Genomic DNA, 22,067 nt, shown 5'->3' on the forward strand with positions numbered 1-22,067 from the left:
TTGGATTGGATTGGATTGGAAAAATCACAAGGTACCACACACACACATTCATAATCCCCCTTCTAAAACCTCTCTTCTCCTTCTCAAAAGTAAGATTTTTTTCTCTTCTAGTCTTTATCTTCTCTTTCTATTGTGTTTTTCTCTTTTCTCTTTCTTGACAATCCCGACCATAACAGTCTATTCTCTTGTTTTTTTGGGGGTTTTTTTTGTGTGTGTGTTTTGTTTTGTGATCGTCATTTATAGTCCAACCCTTCTTTTCTAACCCTTTTTTTTCTCCTCTCTTGTTTGTTTGTTTTGTTTTTGTGTACTGTGGTCTATACTTGATGGCTTTGTTTGGTTGTTGCTCTCAAGTTCTACGGTTTGTTTTTCTTTTGTGTTCTGTTCGATGTCGAGCACTTTTGTGTCTTTGCACTGTTGCATATATATAAAAAAAAAAAAAAAGGAAAAATCACAAGGTAAACTTCACAGATACGACTGTAGTGGCTCTGTCTCTGAGTGTTTCTGACACAGATTCAGTTTCATTTTGTACAATGTGTTCAGCCGCAGCCCGACACGATCTTATTTCTGCTGCACAGGACAAAGAGTACTTGTGTGCTACTTTAGGTGTCAGTACATAATGTCAGGGAATCTGTCCGTCAATCATTCTACACTATTATCTTCGATTCCTAAAATCAGGAGATTAGACCGAGTTTTTATGTGAACACCCTGGCAACTTGGCAACTTAGCAACAACCAGCACACGCTGTGTCACTCCCCCTGTGTCTGTCTGTCTGTCCTGAAAAGCCTCAGAAGGCTGAGGTGACATGGATCTGACATTACAGGCAGAAAGTTGCAGGTGGACGACTGAGAAAGGCAGGAAAAAATAACAACAGATTGAAAGACAGGGGAGGAGATGGATACAGTGAAGTAGTAGAGATCTTGCCTGTTAGTGTCCCTGAATGTAGCGTGTGTTGTCGTGACAGGAGGAGGGGGGGCGATACTGAGTGGGAGGTGTGAATTTTTGTGGGCGGTTTGTGTGGATGTACATGTGTGTGTATGTGTGTGCACAGTCTTGGCGACTGCAGTGGAAATATGTTTTCCACTCCCTGTGTACGTGTGAGCAGGAGCGTTTTGTGCAAAAGGTTGCCCAGGCAACGTATCACAATAGAGGTACGTATATAAATAATTAATAGTGGACACAAAAAGCAGCTCTCCACAGGCCAACAGAAACAGAACATCTACAGGAGATCAGCCAACAGTGTTTTGTTCTCAGCTAATCCTCCACAGTGGTGCTAGTTTGATGGGGCAAAGCTGAGACGGATTACTCGTTTGATTACAGAATGACATGTAACAGCCTCTCTTTTAATCATTGTCTTAACAATTAAAAAAAGACAACCAACAACACTATTTCTTTTTAAAGAGGGTACCCAAAGTGGAAAAACAAATGTCATACCTGACCACGTTATCAGAATCCACGTGTCACATTTAAAACCATACAAAAAGATAGAAGACATGACAGCTCCCCAAAAGTGAAGGCGGATGCATTGCTCTAATATCAGTTATTAATCTGCCTCCTCCATGTTAACAGATGGGACATGGGTCAAACTTTAAAATTAAAATGCACACCAATTTTATTTTTCTCAAACATATTTTTGTGATTAGAGTTTGTTCTTGTTGTGCTTCTTTATTTCCAAGTTTTTGTTTTTCCTGAGGTGCTTCATTGCAATTAGTTATTTAATGCTGGGTGCAAGACTATGATTGACAGCACTGTTGACATGAGCGGAACCTGTAGCAGACCATTAGCAGTGTAGAGGAGGAAAGAGGAAACATAATAAACGCTAATACAAGGGTCATTGAACTCTTCATAGCTGTGAACATCTGCTTCAAACTGACTCAAGGTGCTATTAAGCTGTAGAGCATGTTGTCTTGAGGGTTCTTGTTATCAGTGAGTTAAATGTGTGTTGGTCAGTGAAAGCAGTAGGATGACAATAATGCTGCTCCACCAACCGATTCCTACTGCCCAGACTCTGGCAACAAAAAAAACACTACTGTGGAAATATATCAGTGCCCATTTAAACAGGGTATTTTGGCTTCACTTTTGGACATTGTACAAGGTAAAGGCACGTTGTCCACCAGCTCATACTGTCAATACGTTACATAAGATTCAAAATTAAACACAGTGCCATATTGAACCATGTTTTACACTCACTACAATACTCCTAAACACTCATGATGTATGTATTTCACATGCTTTCTCTGCCTTCTCTGAAGAGATGCTAGTATCCAACAGAGAGCAGGTTTTATGTTGCTCAGACAGCCTTTCTTCACTGAACACTGGATAAAAGTAAAAATCAGAGAGGAAACTGAAGAGTATTACTCACCTCCAGGGCTTGGCATGATGGGAGTTCCTGGTGGGCCGCCTCCCCCTGGAGGGCCCTGAGGGGGTGAAGAGAGAAAGAGAAATGAGCACTGAGTGCACTTCTGATGGCAGCGTGCCTGTTACATATCACTGCATGACAGGTAATTTATGGCCTGTGGTCGAACACGAGTCCATGACGGGACACTTACCACATAGTTGCCTGGAGATGAAGATGAATAAGCTATCTGCAGAGAGAATAGACCCGAGGTGAAACAAAACATGAGACACAGTTATCGTAAACACACTCAGTCATGTAGGAGATAGAGAGAGTGTGACTCACTGAGTTGGTGTTGGGGTTCGGCCATGGACCTCTTCCACCAGGACCCCTGGGGAAACAGAGATGTTTAATGGAAATGTTTGGCACACAAAGCATTTGAAATAACAGAACAAACTTGTTCAACTGGGCAAAACACAATCATGGAGGGAACAAAAGCAAATACTGCAGTTGATTTGTTAAGTAAAGTGTTCTGAAAACAACCTAAAAACAACTGAGAATTCCTGAAACTCTTAAGCTTTGAAACATTAACAAGTAACAAAACCAAAGAACTTAGTTTATTAAGTAGGAATAGAATGAAGAACCATTGCCTTTTCTTTTCTTTTCTTTTTCATTCTATTTCTTACTCTGGATTAATAAAATGATGCTTAAAAGCTTGTTCAGGAGGCTAACTCAAGCTGCATTGTTCTCACACTTCACATAAACTAATCACCAAAACATCCTGACAAATGCACTCTCCTAATTTGGCAGTTCATTTAAGCTGCAAAATTTCCCATCTCTCCCTCTGCTCTGTCATTACTACCTCAGTCCTGCACCAGTACCGCCCTGATACTTTTAGCCTGTCCATCACCCCAGCATCTAGCTGCAGGCTCTAGCTAGACTAGGACGTTATCCTATCAATCTTCAATTTCTGCATGTAAAACAAATCCATGATGAGTGATGAGGTCAGAGCCCAGATGTCAAACTGTAACTTTGTTCTGCAATAAATACTTTGAACACAAGTTCTCTGACACAAATGGAGTTATTAGGTCCCTGACTTTTTTTCTTCTTCTATGAACAACAACATAAGCTGATAAAAGAGTGTGCGTGGTCAAGCACCTGATTACATTAGCAAATCATGCCGCACAACCCCAGGAGGACTCTGAGGTCCACTGATGGAGGTCGGCTTGTTGTTCCTCATACCAGACTCAAAACTAAAAAATGACTGTGCTTTTGAAGTTCAAACTCCCAAACTTTGGAACTGTCTCCTGCTGGAACTGAGACTGTACACACTCTGAACATTTTCAAATTAAGAGAAAGACCCATTTGTTAAGACTAATCCATCTATGACTGCTTTTCTATAATTGTCTATCTTAAATGTCTGGTGTGAACTCTGAGTTGCCTTTCAATCTTCTCTTGTGACTTTGCTGGCTTATTTGCTCACTATTATCACGCCCTTTTATATAAATGTATGTTAACATGTGGCTGTTTTGTGATTATATTTAAATGAAGATAAATACATTTGGAAAAAAAATTGCAAAAACCAAAAAAATGACCTTTTTTCTTCACTTTTTATTTCCCTTTACACTTTTTCTTTATGTAAAAAAAAGGTTTGGGGGCTTTTTGTCTTGTTTCAATAGGACAATTAAGGAGTGACAGGAATATTGCGATGTGAGAGTGGGGGATAACATGCACTAAATAGCAACAGATTCAGAGGTCAAACCAGCAACCTGTTTGATGACAACTGTAGCCCCTGTACATGGGGCGCCTGCAATACCCACTGAGCCAAACAAGCACCCCTGGGCTTTTCTCCTGCAGCAGAATAAATAAACATTCATTTTTAAAATGTACTTACATGTTCATGCCAGGCATCCCTGGACCCATGGAGTTTGGAGGAGGCCTCATCCCTCCACCGTAGTTCTGCAAAGACAAAAAAAAACAAAAAAACACAGTCAGCATGCTGTCTCACACCTGCTCCATCTAAATGTTTGAATCTTAATGAAGGTCAGCGACCATCATGTCTCCCACTAACTACTGATTAATTACAGGAGGTATGAGCTTTGTGTGTTTGTGTGCATCTGTATGTTGTGTGTCTCTGTGTGCACGCTCCCCTCTGTGTGTTTGCATGTATGTTTTCATGGCTGCCCTGCAGGCGGGTTTGGCACACTTACAAGTCTGTACTTGTGAATGTACATGTATGTGTGTCAGCGCGTGTGTGTGTGAATGAGATAGATATAGAGAAAAGGAGAGAGTAGGGGGGCAGGCCAGAGAGCAGCTTCACTCAGAGGAAGAGTTTTGTTCAGCAGACGATTACACTTGTCGAGCAGATGCCACACCAGCTGCTGGTGCGCTCGCTGCCAAAGTCACCGAGCCAGGGTGGCACAGAGAGGGGCCGAGGGGCACAGGGAGAGAGAAAGTGTGTGTCTGTGTCTGTGTGTCTGTGTGAGGTGATATTGGAGCGGGAGGTGGTTGGGTGCAGAATGAAGCAGCTGGCTGGTAATGGTAATTCAAAGGGACACTGTTGTTTAAGCATCTTATGTATTACACTGAATCACAACGACAAAACTGAAAGTGATAAAAGGAAACCAACAGTGCCAAACTTGGCACCAGTTTGGGTTAAAATGTGTTGGTGGCGGCTTGCTCAGAGCAGCCGGAGTTTTCCGCCTCTGTTTGTCCCCTAGGTGGGAGTCGGCAAGTAGGATTTAACATGTAGAACGGCTGCTGGCAGTGGGTGAGCTCTGGTCGCAGCCAAGCTCATCATCAGAGCGCTTCTGATATTTAGCAGCAAAGCTACGAGGGCTGCAGACCCAGATTTCCTCTACAGCAGAGAATGATTGTATGGTGCATATATCATCTGGTTTGACATTACAACTCCTATTACTGAAGACTGTAATGACGAGCAGCCAGACATTGTTTTTGTCCATAAACTGACAATCCAAGAACCAAATCTGGCTGTTTGGCAGCTGCTGAATCAGAGTGCCAGTTTTGCTGAAGGACATCCCAGCTCTCCAGACCAGACTAAGTAATAGAAGAGGTACCTACCTGTGGGCCCATGCCTCCCATTCCTCGAGGGGGATTCATTCTCATTGGACCTCCCATGTTTGGATGTCCTGTGGTGACACACATACACACACGCACACAGGCACAGAGCAGCTTGTTAGAACAGCAGTGCAGTTTAGATCAATAATAATTCCATAAATGAGGAGAAAGCATTCTCGTTCAGAGGCCAATATGAGATTACTCTGCAGAGTGGAAAAGAGCAGCCTCTCTGAAATAACACCACTTGTTTGTCAATACCTTGAGGTCTGGTGGGGTCCAAGCTGTTTGGCAGGAGAGGCTGTGACCCGGGGATGCTCCCGGGAGGCTGATTTGGCATACGGAGGGCAGGCCTGGGGCCACCCGGGTACCGAGGAGACATGAATGGCTGCAGGAAGGATATGAGAGGAACAATAATTACTTTAATTCTTGAAAAACACAAGGTGTTAGGGACTGAGCAGTGAGGTTAAAGACAGAGGAATATTCTTTAAAAGAAAAGTGGATTTTTATTTAACCCCCCCCCCCCCCCCAAAAATCAAGAAATAGACCTAAAAATCACCCGAGAGGAAAACTCGTTCTCCTTTTAAATAGATGGGCTTTAAAAGTGTCAAAAATAAATTGGCTTGAGACCTTGTTTGAATTAAGCAACCCTCCAACTTCCTAAGTAGGATTATGCTCAAAGAAACCAAAGTTTCATGGCATATTTTATTGAATTAGCATGAGACTTAGTGTCTCATTATGTGTGTCAAATCAACTTATTCAATAGTACCCTAAAATGATGATCTGTTGACCTACTCTCAATGTAATTATCATTCAAATTATTGGCTGGCTGTGTTGATTCTGAGTGTTTGATTCTGATTGGTCAAATACATTCAATATTACACCCAATGTACTGTATTTGGAGAGCACGACACTTCAGAATTTGTGGTTAATGGCTGACTGGACACCAGCAGTGAACAGAAGACAAGAGGAGGAAAAATCTGTGGCTTTGAGTCTGAGTCTTTTCTCACCCTGTCAGGATTCTGTTTTGCATAAACAAGCGTTTACTATACACAATCTGTCACTTTATAGTAGATATAGTAAGTGAATGCAGAACAAATATTTGAACACAACCTAAGGATATCATATGGGATACAATGTACTGACTCTATGTGCAGCCATTATATCAGCGTAAACGTAGCCAGGTCATAGCCATAATCACCTTAGGAAACATAACTCCAGAATCAAGCTTAATAATCAAACACTTTTAATTTGGGTCTGCTTTTATAAGTGTTTGAAGGTGTACATTTTTAAGATGTTTAAGACGTTTTCTTGTAGGAAGCTGTTACTTGGCCGGGCTTTTGAACTTATCAAGTCTCAAAGTCTCTAAAAAATTGTACATATCCATCGGGCAGACACCTTGTACCTACAAATTCTCACCTTTCCAGGAAGGAAAAATTAATTATGTTTTTCACATAACTAAAAACTGCATGAGATACATCGACAAGCCTTTTTTTTTAAATACTTGCATCTGTTATACTTTAGAGAGGCTGCTGACAGACATAAAGGAAGATCAAGAACATTGATAAATGGAAAAAAATAATAACTATTAAATATGGAGATACAAAGTTTCTGCCCGACAGCTTTCCGATATTATTTTGACAATATCAATATAATCCACCTTCATTTGAGAGCTAAAATTGAGTTATATCTGTACACATCTGCTGTTCAGAGGGAAAATGTCTACGTGTCATCTGACAGAAAACACTCATTCCGTTGTCAACATAGTGACACTTTCACAAAGGCTTTGTTAACCTGCCTCTATATAACCTGAGCAGTTCGAAGGTGTTCTCTTTGTGAGTCAGCAGGGGGAGCTATTGTGTTGAAGAACAATGCACTGTGGCAGTTTTGTTACTTTTACTGAAAAGGAGGGGTCTAACAGCAAGTTTTGGAAAGTAAGACCTCAGGTGATTCAATCCATTAGGATAAAGGTATGGGTGAACAGATAAGGGAAAAAGAGAAACATGCTAGATAGGAAGAAGGTGGAGAAGAGAAGAACATAAATATGACAAAGAAGGAGGGGAGGATGAAAAAGGTGAAGGACTGTTTTTTCATTTGAATGTGTGCTTGTTTTGTGCAGCTGAGCACGTGCTGATCATTTTCTTAATGTGTCTCTACAACCAGGCACAGTGTGAAAAAACACAGCCTCAATACTAGCGAGCTTTATAACCGAAAACGTAGGCACCATTCACACAGATGTTTCAGCAGAGCATGAGTAAAAACTGAGACACACATCCAGAGCTAGTGCACAACTAGTGAATAATGTAAAGCCCCACAGACACATGGTTTTCAGAATTACTTATGATATTACGCTGCTGCAGTTACTAACACACACATCCAGTGAACCATGTTTCAGTGTCATTTGATGATAATTGATTCCGAACTCATTTCTACTATTTTAGCGTCGGGGGAAACACGCTGATCTGAATACTGATTGTGTAAGAGTTGTGTGTTGGTCACAGAGCATGAACAGCAGAATGATGCTCATATCATCAACTTCACACAGAGATAAGAGCAGACAGCACAAGTACAACAGGAGACTGGATTACAGTGGTAATTATGCATGTGTGTGTGTGTGTGTGTGTGAGTGTGTGTGTGTGTGTGTGTGTGTGTGTGTGTGTGTGTGTGTGTGTGTGTGTGTGTGTGTGTGTGTGTGTGTGTGTGTGTGTGAGTGTGTGTGTGTGCGTTGGGGGCTACTGGAAGACGAGTTATATAATCCCAGTCATGCCTTAAGGAAAGGAATGACTTACTACTGTTTCCTTTTTTACTCTCTTCCCCTGTTTCCTATCTACCTCGTCCTCCTCCACTCTCCTCTTCTGACCATGTTGTGGTGGGTTTGTGCACGAAGAGCCGCACCATGTCAGGCTGTGCTGCAATATTAATGCCCTATTGATGGACTATGGGATGGTGAGTGCAGGGCTGAGGGAGAGAGGAGGCCCTCCAGATGCACCTCGGCTCCTTACAGCTGGGCCAACACAGCTAAATTATTCATCCAGCCAACCATCATGGATGCTGCCTGTCCTGCCTGTTAGCACAACAAGAGACCTGTGCGCTGTGTGTGCTGTTGTGGTGTGACTGAGTGAGTGAGTGAGCGAGCGAGCGAGAGAGTGGACTTGGATAAGGGACAAAAACACAGCAGATGAGGAAAGAGTGAAAATGCTTGCGTCTTACCTGTCCGTGGGGCCCCATCATGGGGTTGTTGGGGTTGTGTGGGGGAGGCTGCGTGTGAGGGGAAGGCTGAGATCCTGGAGGACCCTGGTGGAGAAAGTAAAAAAAAAAAAGATATCAATTATGTGCTCAGAAAATGTATTTAGTGTTATTCAAACCTGCTTGGGAAGATTAATATGTTCAGCATCAGCATACATTATTTAGCACATTAGTCCCCTTTTCTCAAGTCGTTCTGTGGTGTTTCACGTAAAGGGGATATCTCACATTTAAATGCTTGGTTCACAACATATTTACAACAACAACAGTTGTCACTTTGTCTCTTTTCATTTTAACATGTCAATACGTATCATAAAATAAAGTATCATAAAGTTTTATATTCTTAAAATCAACGATATCGATCTTCAAATAAAATGCAAGTTATGGGATTTCTATTTCCTGTTGCCCAGGAAATACTTATTTGTGTGATTCAGAAGCAGCTTCTACATCTACTTCTTAAAACAGATTCTCTGTGACCAGTTTTTTATTTATTTATATTATTTTTTTGTTAGTTAGGTCAAGTTTATATATAACACATTTCCTTGTTTTTTTTGTTTTTTTAATAATATTTTTATATTTTATATGCAACCGTGCAAAGATATAAAAGTGCTCGATATTAAACAGAACATGAAAGAAAAGAAAAGGCAGTGTTTGAAAGCAATAATCAAATAAAGTTATCAGGTATAGACTACCTTACACAAAAAAAAAATTAGAGAAAGGAAAAAAAACAAACCAAAAAAAAACCGTTTTTAGGGCGAATAGAAAAGCATTTGTATGCTTAATTCGTAGCTTAAACTCAAAGTTCTGCGGTGATAATTTGATTCTGTTTGGCACAAAGTGAATATTGCTGAGCCATTCAGGAGTTTTTTGTTGAAGCAAAATCTGCCATAATAGTGTATTACTGTTGTTTTAATCCATCACTGCAGCATCAGGAAGCAGGCAGACACTGCGGCGGCTTAACCACGGTGCGCCAAAAGAGACAAAATAGCACACAACAAAAAAACCACACAAAAAAACTAACATGTTAACTTTGGACCATATTTGCATTGTGATCAACAAGTTAACACTGACAGCTCTACTACAAAACCAACTCCAAAGAGAGGATGTCTTCTGGTAATATAAAATGATGATGAGGATGATGTGGGGAGAGAGTAGGGGATGACATGCACCAAATCCTGCGGGGGCCGGGAATTGATCCTATGACCATTGCAACAAGCATGGAGCGCCTGGTCTACCAACTAAGCTAATCGAACAACTCACAATCCAAGAGTTTTGTTTCTTTCCTCTAGCTGGCAGGATAAGCTAAGTGCAGGTTTACTTGCCATTACACTCATCATATAATTACATGTCTTATTGAAAACACTACAGTGGAACTATCACATCCAGTCAGTTACATCAAAAAGAAAGCTATGTAGCAAGATTTGACATTTATATTTGCAGAGGGTCACATTGAATTTCACACAAAAGATTTGCTAATTGCCAGGATGAGGTCAGATCAATTCAAAATGTCTAGACTCTAAATTGACTGCTTTACCACAATTTTACCGTTAGACCTCCAAATTCAGTTTGACAGCAGTGCTGCTCTGTGGTCTACAGTCATGGCCAAAGCAAGCTTTATCTTGGTTCTTTCGCTCTACATGAGACTGCCAAGTATTTGAACCCAATCAAACATCATTGCAGCAAAATACAGAAAAATGTTTGAAAGCAGTGAAATCATTCAGTCTGAAACGAAGCCTTAGCCAGTAGTATGTCAGCTGCAGCTCCACTTTAAGAGTGAATGATCCTGCTCTGAAGTTAATCTCTCAGACTGCGTTAAGCACATTAAAGTGAATAAAGAATCAGAAGACTGCGTGAACTTTGACCTCTTTGTCTTTTCTGCCGTCACCTCATCTGACTCCAGCAGCTGCTGCTCCAGCAGAGTACTCTTACTACCTGAACATCAATACGGAGAGAGAGAGGACCACCCACTGCCAGACCGGGCTTATCTACTGGGCTGCCAGAGCCTCCGTCAAGCTCCCTGCTATCAGGTAACATTACAGGTGTGTGTGTATGTGTGAGTGTTTCTGTGTGTTTTTGTGCTATGCAACGCAGCAACAATGAGTGTGAATATGGAGTCTCCCTCTTTTTCACAGGTGAAAGCTGGATCTTCTTCTCTCAGGTGTGGAGTGTGTGCTGGCTTAAATGTGTTTGTGCATGTAAAGTCTGTGTGTCGTATTGAAGTATGCTGCTACTTCAACAGGTGTGTGTCTGACATCACAGTGAAAAGCTAAAGGATTAGGGGATTACCCACATGAAATATAATCTTAAACACACACACACGCACACACATACACACACACTCACAGACATGCTCTGTACATAAATATTAGCACTCACTGTTCAGTGCAAACACACAAAGGTAAGGCTAGAGGTGATTACTTCTTGTTTAATTTTAGCTCTGACCTCTGATATGTGCACGGATAAATAAAGAAATAAAAACAAATAAATTGAGTGAACTTATTACCTGGCTTTCATCCTAATTACCAGGCTGTGTTAAACACTTCAATTCTGATTGGTCAAAACTGCATAACAACAGTGATTAATTCTCAACAACAATAGCAACACCAGCGGCAGCCTGATCACAGGAGTCATGTCAAATTAACCTGCGAAAAGGAGTCTAGCAAATTCCACCTCTGCCTTTTGACACTGTGGCAAAAATATTAATGCTGCTGGCATTCTAAATGAGTAAACATTGTGGCAAACAATTAGTATCTGCCTCAGGCTGGTCTTGAAAGTCTGAAAATAATGATGTGCACAGTTAGACGAGGAGCAGAGAGAAAGATTAATCTCATAGAAAGGAAAATGCAAAAATGTTCAGAAAATATATTGTTACGAGCCGCCAGGTGTCGTATGTTTGGGAAACACTGGCAGTGCATTCTTAATTGCAAACTCTTCACCAGCTACTTCCATCACTGTCGTCTCTATTAAGCTACAGAGGAAAGAGAAGGAATGACATCAAACCATAGACTGTATAAATAATGGAGAAGCCAATCAACGGCGGCAGCCATATTGGAAATGCGGAAATCAACCAGGCATGGGCTGTTTCCAAAACCGCCTACTATACTAGCAGTTTGTACTCATTTGGCCAGAATTCAGTATGTAGTAAGTAGTATGTGAACAAGAGCAAAATCTGCAGTATGCCAAAACTCCCCGGATGTCTACTGATTCAGGAAAATTTCACAGTATGCATCTGACCAGTCTGCCTTGCGTACTGTTTCCCACAATGCACAGCGCTCGTTCCGCTTTTTCTTTTTCCTTCTTTCTTGATGGGAGGAAATCCGTTTTTGGGCGCTGTGGAAGTTATCAAATTACATATAAACCTCTTCCTAACTTTTTAAATCATAAATGGATGCTAAAGAAGCAGTTTCGCTATCGGCTTCGCCATTGTTTACTTCCGCTTTCCAAAACCAGAAATCCAGTGACGTCTGGCCCAGCATACTGCAACACAGATTGAACAGAACAGTCTTACTACAGACTAAATTCAAAAGCAGCATGTAGTAGGCAATACCTACTGCCTACTACATTAGTAAGTAGTATGTAGCAGGCTGTTTTTGGAAACAGCCATAGTGTGATGTAAAGAGGCGGAGTTTGAACCTCCTAGCCAACAGCTGTGTGTTCCCGTCTGGGGGTCAAGTCAGTCATGTCCTTATTTCGGTAAAAACTTGTAATCTTAATATCTTCTGAACCGTCACGTTAGAAAAAGATTCACCAACTGTACAGTGTGTGCTGATACAGAAATTAGCTACGTAGAGCCAAGCCGTTTTTTGAACCAGGCTGTAAACATGTTTATTAATGCTGCAAAGATTGTCTTTTTTGAATTGGTGTCTATGTGGTTTCCGACGTTTCTGCAGCCAGCCTCAAGCGGATTCTTGATGAACTGAAGTTTATAACACTTCTGCATGGGCTTCATATTTTGAGACCGGGGTTGCTATTTGCATCAAACAAGAGAAGCTAAAGCCAGAAAGAGCTCTCTGCTGTTAAAAAATTGTATCCTGTTTTTTTTTCTTCTCACAGATTTGAATCATCTCTTACTGCGTGTGGACCATAGACTGTATAAACAATAGACATTGTATCTGTGACATCGCCCATCTGTTTCTGAAGCGCTGTTTTGAAGACAATTGTCGACAGAAGCAATATTGGAAATGCTGAAGTCAACCTAGCTGCTGTTGAGCTAGTGTGAGGTAAAGAGGCTGGCTTTGAGCCTCCAAGCCAATAGCTACAGTGTTCCCACCTGTCAATCAAGTCACCTGTGCCTCTCATAATGGAAAACTTGTAATCTTAATATCTTCGAAAATGCTGTAAAGATCAGCTTTTTTGAATTGGTGTGTATGTGGTTTCCGGTACTTCTGGAGCCAGCCTCATGTGGACACTCGAGAAACTGCAGTTTTTAACACTTCCACATTGGCTTCAATTCTGCTGCCAGAGGTTGGCACTTGGTGTGTACCCATTTCCAATTGTGTGTCTCTCTGTCTCTGTAGCTAATACTAAACCTTCTACAGAATTGGTTTCTGTTAGCATTCGGATTTATATTGGTTCCTCATATCTTTACTGAGAGTACTTTTTTTACTTCATCAAACAACAGTCTGTTTTAAAAACTGATGCAAACTATGACGTGTCCACAATAAATGTTAAGTCGGTGTACATCACTGTCGATCACAGTAGAAGGATACCATAGTTGCACATTTTCAAATCCCTCATTTAGTCCCATGACCAGTTTATCAATGATAGCTTACATGTGCATCTCTTCACCTGTATGCATCATTTTTCAGAGGTAGCACAGATACCTGCTTGTCCCTCGCACAAATCCTCCCTCTACCGCTCTCCCCACCTCCCCCCACCTCTCCCTTGTTTTCCCACACTGCCCACTGCGTCGCCCTCCCTGTGAGAGTGCTCTGCTGGCATCGCTGGGACAGTGGAGTGCCGACAGAGCTGAGCTGCAGGACCCTGTGGCTGCTTCCATGGTGGGAAAATAAACATGACTGACTGACAGCTTGAAACACATGTGATCGCGCAGACACAGAGACAGACAGAGAAACGCTGCGCTGCCAGATAGTCCGTAGTAGAGCGAAGATTTTGGTGGGAGAGATGAGGTGGTACATGTTTGTGTTAACAATACTGAAAGCACTTATAAGCCGAAAAAATTATTCATGCCCACACTCTTTCTTAAGGAGTAGCTCTGTAGCAGTAGGGCTCTCATTACAGGTGCTTCCTATCCTATAGAGAGATGTCAGTTTACGCTGCTGTTGCATTGATTCTATTCATCGCATTGTCCAAAGACCAGCACATGTAAGAAGCAATGATGTCTTCAATACAGCCTCTTATTAACCAGCAACAAATCAAGCAGCCGCTCTATAGTCTTATCAACAACCTGAAAATGTTTATTCAGTTAAAAACACAGCACTGTCTGGATAAGTTGGCACAGTTATGACGAATGTAACTGTGCCACTGTGGTTGCTCTGCCTCTGTGTATACGCGTGCGTGTGTGTGTGTGTGTATGTGTGTGTGTGTGTGTGTGTGTGTGTGTGTGTGTGTGTGTGTGTGTGTGTGTGTGTTTTGGTTGGTTAACACCAGCTGTACTGGCTCGCTCTGTCTCTCAGCAGGTTCACGCTGGGGCTAATGCTGCGCTAGCTCTGTCTGACCTCAGAGGTTATTGTTGTTGACGTGCCAGTCTGAGTGTGTGCATGCATGTGTGTGTGTGTGTGTGTGTGTCTAACAAGACACCCCTGCAGGGTTAGCTGCACAGATCCAGCTGCAGTAGACTTCTTCTCCTCCCAACACAAACACACACGGTCTGCACAGTTTTGGTTAGTTAAGCGGAGATAGTGTAGACTTACAGTCGTTTTGTAAAGCTTTCATTTAACCGAAACCTTAATGAAACCAAAAATTGAGTCTAAAATGTAACACTTTATCTTGTGGGGCGCTGTTTTGTCTCTAAATGTGAGTTATATCCCTTTGGATTCAGTTATGTGAACACATTTTGTCCCTGCAATGAAGAAAATACACATTTTCACTACACACACACACACTCACTCTCTTGTTTCTCTCTATAATGTGCCATAATGGAGCATTGCTCCTCTGGCTGGGCCTCCCTGGGCCTTCCTGCTATTACATCTGAATGGGCCAGCATATGGCCTTTATGGCCGCACTGTTCGCTCGGCAGGTCCCTGCAGAGCGAGGCGGAGAGAGCTAGAGAGAACATTTCGACTGTCACAGAGGTGTGCACAGGGTGAGTCTGAAAAGTAGCTTGGTGGGAGTGTGTGGGAACGAGTATGTTTGCATGGAGATGTTTGTGTATACGTGCAGGAGAGGGGGGAAGGAAGGAGGAGGGGGGAGGGGGCACAGGGAGCGTTAAATGAAGCAATTAATAAAATCATTTTCTACCCGGCTAAGGAGATAACAGCTTGGCACAGTACCACAAGCCTATCAACACCCCTCCACCCCCAACACACACACACACACACACACACACACACACACACACACACACACACACACACACACACAACACACACAACACACACAACACAACACTCATTTCAGCTTAAGGAAGACCCACACCACTGCCCCTCATGGACCACTAACACAAGAAGAGAGAGAGGGAAGCAGAAGAGGGGATGGAAGAGTTTTCTTTTTTTTTTTTTACAGCTGCCAACACTAGAGGGCAGTGTGTAACTACCGTCAAACTTCTCCACACACACACACATACACACACACACAAACAGAGAGCGAGAACACAAAGCAGCCTGCATCAGTGAACACAACAAACAAAGCCAGGAGGAACAGCACCGCACACACACGAACACACACACAAACGCGCGCACACACACTCATTGTCATTCCTTGCTAACATTCCTGAGAGAGCGGCGGTGGCAGCAGTGGGTCTCCTGCTAGCTCATGGTCTATAGCATGGAAACACGTCAGCTCAAAGATGAACAGAACACGCTATCAGGGGTGTTTTTTCCCCAGAGGACGGCCGGGAAACGCTGACAGCCGTTTAAACATGTTACGATGCCACCAAATGATTTATATATACCTGTGATCCCAGCCTTAGCTGAGGGGAACATTCAGAGCTCACAGCTGAAGTTTCACCAGCACACACTGGGGATATGATAGTGTGTTTGTGTGTGTTTAAAAGCAGTTCTTACATCTGTCTTTAAACAGATACCATATCAGGGAAAGGTGTTGCAGGAAGAGATGAAGGATGTAAAGGAGGAGACAAAGGCTGCATGGAAATAAGTGTTAAACTGCAGTCACTTCACCTGTTTATAGTAAGTCTTACAGTAGCTTCAGACAGACAATGGGCTAAGATAATATAGAGGAATGCCTGTTGTTTCTGAGTGTCTATCATACAAGAAGTGCTCGGTATCATTTTTGATGCTGTCCTCTCAAGGATAAGCTGAGGCGATAACAGTCAAAAGACAGTTTGTCTCCTCAATGAGTTCATTTCAGGCAGAAGTTAAAAGTTTTACCTGCACACTGTCATCTGTCTTTTCCAGGATTTGTATTCATAGTTGTACTTCAGATTTGGTTTAAAGGAAGGAGATTTAAATGTCTAACAAAGATTCTTCTATACTCTCTTTTGGCGTCTTTTGTCAACTGCTCATAAAAGTCAGACTCTTTGTTGTAAACGCACAGTTCGGAAAACGTGAGCTGTTTTCTGTTAAAGAAACACACTTCGTAACAAGTTTTCTGTCCCTTAATCTCCTATTCAGTCTACTTCTTACACTACAAGAACAACGCAGAACAAACAATCAGATTTGACCTTTGAACTTCTACAATCACATTTTAAAGCTATGTTATTTACTTGTGGGGGTGCAACGATTAGTCAATGTTGCGGACAAAAGTAATTAAAAAATAAGTTGCAGACAAATTCAATCGGTGACACTTAGTTGGTTATGTCACTGTGCATGTTTTCAGTGCATAACATTGTTTCCCAGAGTTGATCAACTGCAGAGTGAGACATCTTCAGACATTCTTACTATCTCTGCTGAGAGTCATACATGCAAAACAGCAACTTGGAAGTGACAAGTAAACAAAACATAGCAAAGTGGTTGCGGCTGATGCAACACCATCACATCCTTAAACCTTGCAAGGAAAAGGATTGACAGCAAGATTTGTAAAGTGGACCTGGCTTATCACGGTGGCACGTCAGTTATGCGAGAGCATTCAGAAAGGAAGCGCATGAGATGACTGACTTTTGAACACCAACTCTGACATTCAACTTAAAGTTAGAGCCAGGTCTTACATCAACACTAGTTATTATGTTAGAACCAAGAGAAAGTATGGGTTGAATTAAGATGTTAAATGTTATGTTTTGAGTTAAAAGAGTTACATTTCAAAGCTGACAGCTAACTGAGAACCATTAAAGAAATTGTTCAATTCATTATCTGATTGGTTGATTCATCGTTTCTATAATCAATGACTTGTAGACGATCAAAATAGCCGTGAGTTGCAGCCCTGCATCTTATGTACCTGTGTCTCTGTTAAACGACTGACCAAAACACAGCTTGAGATCATTCCTACCTTTGATAAATAAATCACTGTGAGCAGATGTCTCCCTGATTCCACTTGTGCCTGCAATGTGTCAGCTTTGAAGCACTTCTTAAATTTGTCTTTGATACCTGGGTTGCTTGTTTTTAAATGTGTAATCAAACCTAATCCACTTTGTGTGCTTTTTTATTTTAGCTGTTGTCCCTCAAGAGCTGCAATTACCTGTGGTAAAACATGCTGCCCTTGACTTTGGATCTTTACTTTGGCAAGAAAGGCCTTTCCAGTTTGGGAAAAAAATGGACTGCTTAACCCTAACTAGTTTACAGAATTAATGCAGTGCACTGGGTTTTTCACGTACCTGACGTAGCGCATGTAGATCAGAGAATAAGGTCAACAAAGAGGGATTATTTGACAGATGGAGCATAAAAATCTCTAAAGAGCAGATTTGATCTAATTTGCTTTTCTCTGGATAAAAGCCTAAAACTCCTACTCATGCCAGTTTCTTCTAGATTCTGTCTCCTTTTTCCAATATTAATTATTAAAATACAAACAGTAAATCCTAAAATATTTCAGAAACATTTAATTTCCCTCTATATTAGTAAAGCAATCACCTGTCTACTGACATTTTGTGGCCGAGGAACAAGAAACGTGTTTTGAAGACTATCCTGATGTCTCAGTTTCCTCTCCTCTCCTGTAATCGCCGCTGCTTTCTTTTCCTCCATCTCCTTGTCATTAACTCTCCTCCCAGCGGCTCCTCCCTCTTTCTCCTCCCCTCCTCATTTCCCCCTTTGCTTGTCCTCCCCAGAGGGCCATGATGCAGCAGCAATGGACTTTAGCTGAGAGGAGTGGAGGATTATACATACACCGAATGTACAGAGATCCTCACACTAACACAAATGCTATCTTCTCCTCTTTGAGCGTTCTTCCTCTTTCTTCTCTCCAATGTCCGACTCGACCTGCAGCTACTGATCAGGGGAGCATGGCAGCAGACACCCTCCTCCTCCTCATCTTCCCTCCACCTCCATTTTCCTCTACTGTCCCTCCTTTGCCCCCTCATTCCTCTCTCCTAGGACTGTAGCCAATAACAGTGTTGGGGTCACCTATGTTAATTACCCCGCAAGTGCAACTGGGGAAAAAACTCAGCAACACACGCACACATAAAACACACAAGACTAGTTCACACACACACACAACCGAGTCGGTGAGTAAGCATGTGTCACTGAGGCAGAGTATGTGAGAGCGAGAAAATAATAGTTTCAAAGACAAGGGAAATGGAGAGAGTGAGGAAATGTCACGGAGAAGGATGCCGGGCGTGTGAAGGAGAGAGGAGAAGGGGAAGGCGGTGAGAGGAGGCCGACCCAGAGTTGAGATGGGAAATGACTAAAGCTAAGAGAAAATTTCCTTACAGTTGATAGAATCATTCACAATTCAAGATCACACACATGAAAAACAGGTCTGAGTTTTGAATCTGCTGCATTCAGGCACTACAAATTAAAAAAATTCAAGGTATGAGTAAAACCTTAACAATATACGGGAGGGGGAGTAGACTCCTCTTCACCTGAATGATTAAATGAACTGCAGAAAAGCCAGCATCCTTCTCTTTCAGCACCGACTGCAACCATCAGTTCACCGGACAGCACAGGTACATTTGCTGTGTGTGTGGTTTTAGAGCTGGCTGAAGTTGAAAAATGTCCATTGAACACACATTTACATATGCTGCTGTTCTGGCAACACTGTCTGCTTGATTTAGGAGAATGAGATGTTCCGTTTGGAAAAGGTGTGCAGAGTATTTTGTGTTACGCAGCCTTTCCATTCACACTTTTATTTCTTTGTTTTCCCTTCCTTTGCCTGCCTTGCTGCTCAGATTAGCTGAGCTAAGCATAGAGAGCAAAGTGAGTTAATACTGCTCTCCTCTCTGCCCATCCTGTCTGTATGTCCGTCTGTCCTGTCTGTGTGTGTCTGTCAGTCTGCTGCACTGGGTCTATTTATGGAAAGCAATGTCACTCATGCAACACCATCAGATAGCTTTCTCCCTGGCCTGCTCACTGCTCATACATCATTAACATTCCCCACGACTGCTGCACACACACACACACACACACACACACACACACACACACACACACACACACACACACACACACACACACACACACACACACACACACACACACACACACACACACACACACACACACAACAAGCAGGCTATGCAGCACACGACATGCTGCCAATCAACCTGTACCAGACAATGCAGGCAAGGTGCTTTACAGTTCTTCTCTGTATGTATTTACACATACTAAGCGTTGTTCTGTTAAAAAATTTAAACATGATCAATTATTCATTTAATGTAGAGCAATGTGTAAAACTGTACATTCCTCAATCTCAACTAACTAATACATATCATATAAGCAAAATAACAAAAAGACTTAGTTGTTAAGAGTTATTAAGCACAATTTAAAGCTGTTTACTCGTTATGAAACAACCTAAAATTAGAGTTGATGCCTCTATGTGAAGTACCAAAGCAAACAAGACTACCAGAGATAAGACTGATTGCTTCTTCATCATTATTTTTAATGTTTAAAACTGTTGTAGGATCTGGTTTAGTCTTGTTGGTAAGGCAGGGTCACCGTGTACAGCAGCTGTAGTCCTCGTTGCAATGGTTGAACGAACAATTCCAGAGTTTCGACATGATTTGGTGCAATTCACCCCCCAACTCTCCCCCCTTTTCCTGTTTCTGTCCTGCTGTCCTATCAAATTATTGATAGAAGCCCCCAAAATTAATGTAAAAAAAACAACAACATAGAAAAAAGTTGCTGCAGGATAAATTAAGTGATTAACTGTAAACACCAGACACAGCCGTCCATTGGCTACGTCTGGTGCATAATTTTCCAGGTCAAAGTTTCTCAATGACTGATATGCTTGACAGTAGGAGGGAAGTAGGATGAGATAACCTTTAAAAACTAGAACTGTAAGTGTTAATGAGTGAATTGCATTGGGGTAAAGGTCAGAAATTAATGCCTTTTTGAAAATCGTGTGCATTTTGTCCCTTTCAGCACACCGTAGTTAAGCCACTGCAGTGTGTTCCTGCTTCCTGTTGCCACTGTGATGAAAAATGAAGACACCACTGTGCTTTTGAATGGTATTTCACTTAAAGGAAAATTCACTTTGTATCAAACAGGGTTATAATATCAAGTACTCAAAGTTTAAAGCTACCACCTACAAGATAAGCATACAGGTGCAGCTAATCAGAATGATGTCAGCGGCAACCGCAGCATAAAAGCTAGCCGAGCACTATTTTGGAGTGTGAGAATCACCACAGACCTTTGGATGAAATAAAATGAAGAAGTATCGCTTGTTAATCATTGGCAGCTGACTTAAAAAGAAACACTGTAAGTCACAGAAAAAAACTCTTTGAAGCTGTCCCCGACCCCTCAGTCATGAATTCAGAACAAACTGGTGTAGCAGTGCATCATTTATTGGAATATTAAATCTAAAAGCCAAGACCATTAAGTATATTTCTTTGCATTCATTGCATTCCCAAATCAAGACACTTGGTAGAATTGCCTTACAGTTTTAATGTGGACTGATTCAACATGCAAAATAAGGACATTTTGAACAAGTGATTAGAAGTGCAATTAATCACATTTAACTATTGAAATTATTCAAGTATTTAAGAGATTAAAAATGTATCATTTGAAAGCCGGTCTTAAAACCAACCTCTACATGCTCAAGCAGAAACCAGTCAAAAGATTAGATGTACCAACTTTTCTACAGGAAGTCAAATTCAATACAACTACAGGAGGTCAAATTTAATACAAATGTTTCTCAAACGAAAGTGTCCTTGCAAGAGCTGTGATTATTTACTTTACTTTGGATATCAAACTTAAAGTAAAAGTATATTGCTCCACTTTTGGACACTTCTGAATATTAACTACCCTACTTGCATTAATTAGTTAGATGACACCACTGTCTTTCTGTATGGTTAATATATTCCTTAAACAGCATACAATCTTAGCTCAGCTTAAGGACAGGAAAGTGTGAGAAAAACAACTGTTGGGTTTGTGTTATCATTGGACAAATCAAGGTTAGTGGTTTCCCCATCAAGCTAACTGGCAGTTGGTAGAGGCTTCAAATTTACTGCAGAGCAAACTTGTTTTCTTTCTTTTTTCTCCTGAGATGTTTGACTATAAATTCAGGGGTAGAGTTTTGCTTAAGGACAAATTTGGGTGCAACTTGTTAAAAATGTGGTCATTGCATTTGTAAGAAATCAGTTTGTTCACTCACTCCAAAAGCAGAGTCAGAATAAACCCTTTACATTCATTCAAATGTTAGTTCTACCAAAACGGCTCTGATAATTACATTAGATGACACAATCTAATATTTTGGGTGATGTTTAATGTTCAGCTCCTTTCCTCACTTTAATATAGTCCCAAAAGTAATATTCCACACTACATCTTTAGATGTATTCAAAGTAGTTCAGCAGCTTTAAGTGAATACAATTTCTATTTCTCTTTTCACCTCTGCCTCTCCTGTGAATATCTCTGGAGGTGCAGATATTTTAAAACCTCAAATCTGAAAGTGTTACTAGTTTAATGTGTGTCAAACTGTCAAACTAGGCTTGCATGCTTGCATGTTTGTGTACGAGGGAGAAAGGAGAGAGTGATGGAAACAGAGAGAGGGAGAGAGGGAGAGAGGGAGAGTGTGTGACCTCGTCAGCCTCCGAGACAGCCTTCAGAGAACAGTGATGACAGGAGGAATTAGTGAAGCAACACAAACCAGAGAAAATAGCCTCCTCTCCTCTCCTGTCCTCTTCTCTCCTCTCCTCAACCAATAAGAAAAGAAACTACAATCTCTTTCTTTTTCTCACTAAGGCAACATTTCAAGG

At 41.5% G+C, this 22,067-nt stretch overlaps 1 protein-coding gene across 2 annotated transcripts in view; it reads right to left on the bottom strand.

Moving 5' to 3' along the window:
* Positions 1-22,067, bottom strand: part of ssbp4 (single stranded DNA binding protein 4) — a 102,360-nt gene that overhangs the window by 5,184 nt on the left and 75,109 nt on the right. For both annotated transcript variants that reach the window (XM_034676485.1, XM_034676492.1), the window contains exons 6-12: positions 8,618-8,701; positions 5,669-5,795; positions 5,414-5,481; positions 4,227-4,291; positions 2,678-2,723; positions 2,547-2,582; positions 2,360-2,414 (exon numbers count right to left, since the gene is read on the bottom strand). In XM_034676485.1, the coding sequence (XP_034532376.1) occupies positions 2,360-2,414; positions 2,547-2,582; positions 2,678-2,723; positions 4,227-4,291; positions 5,414-5,481; positions 5,669-5,795; positions 8,618-8,701 (481 nt within the window). The remainder of the gene's footprint in view (positions 1-2,359; positions 2,415-2,546; positions 2,583-2,677; positions 2,724-4,226; positions 4,292-5,413; positions 5,482-5,668; positions 5,796-8,617; positions 8,702-22,067) is intronic.

This window comes from Notolabrus celidotus, chromosome 2 (genome assembly GCF_009762535.1).
Source record: "Notolabrus celidotus isolate fNotCel1 chromosome 2, fNotCel1.pri, whole genome shotgun sequence".
NCBI classification, from domain to species: domain Eukaryota; kingdom Metazoa; phylum Chordata; class Actinopteri; order Labriformes; family Labridae; genus Notolabrus; species Notolabrus celidotus.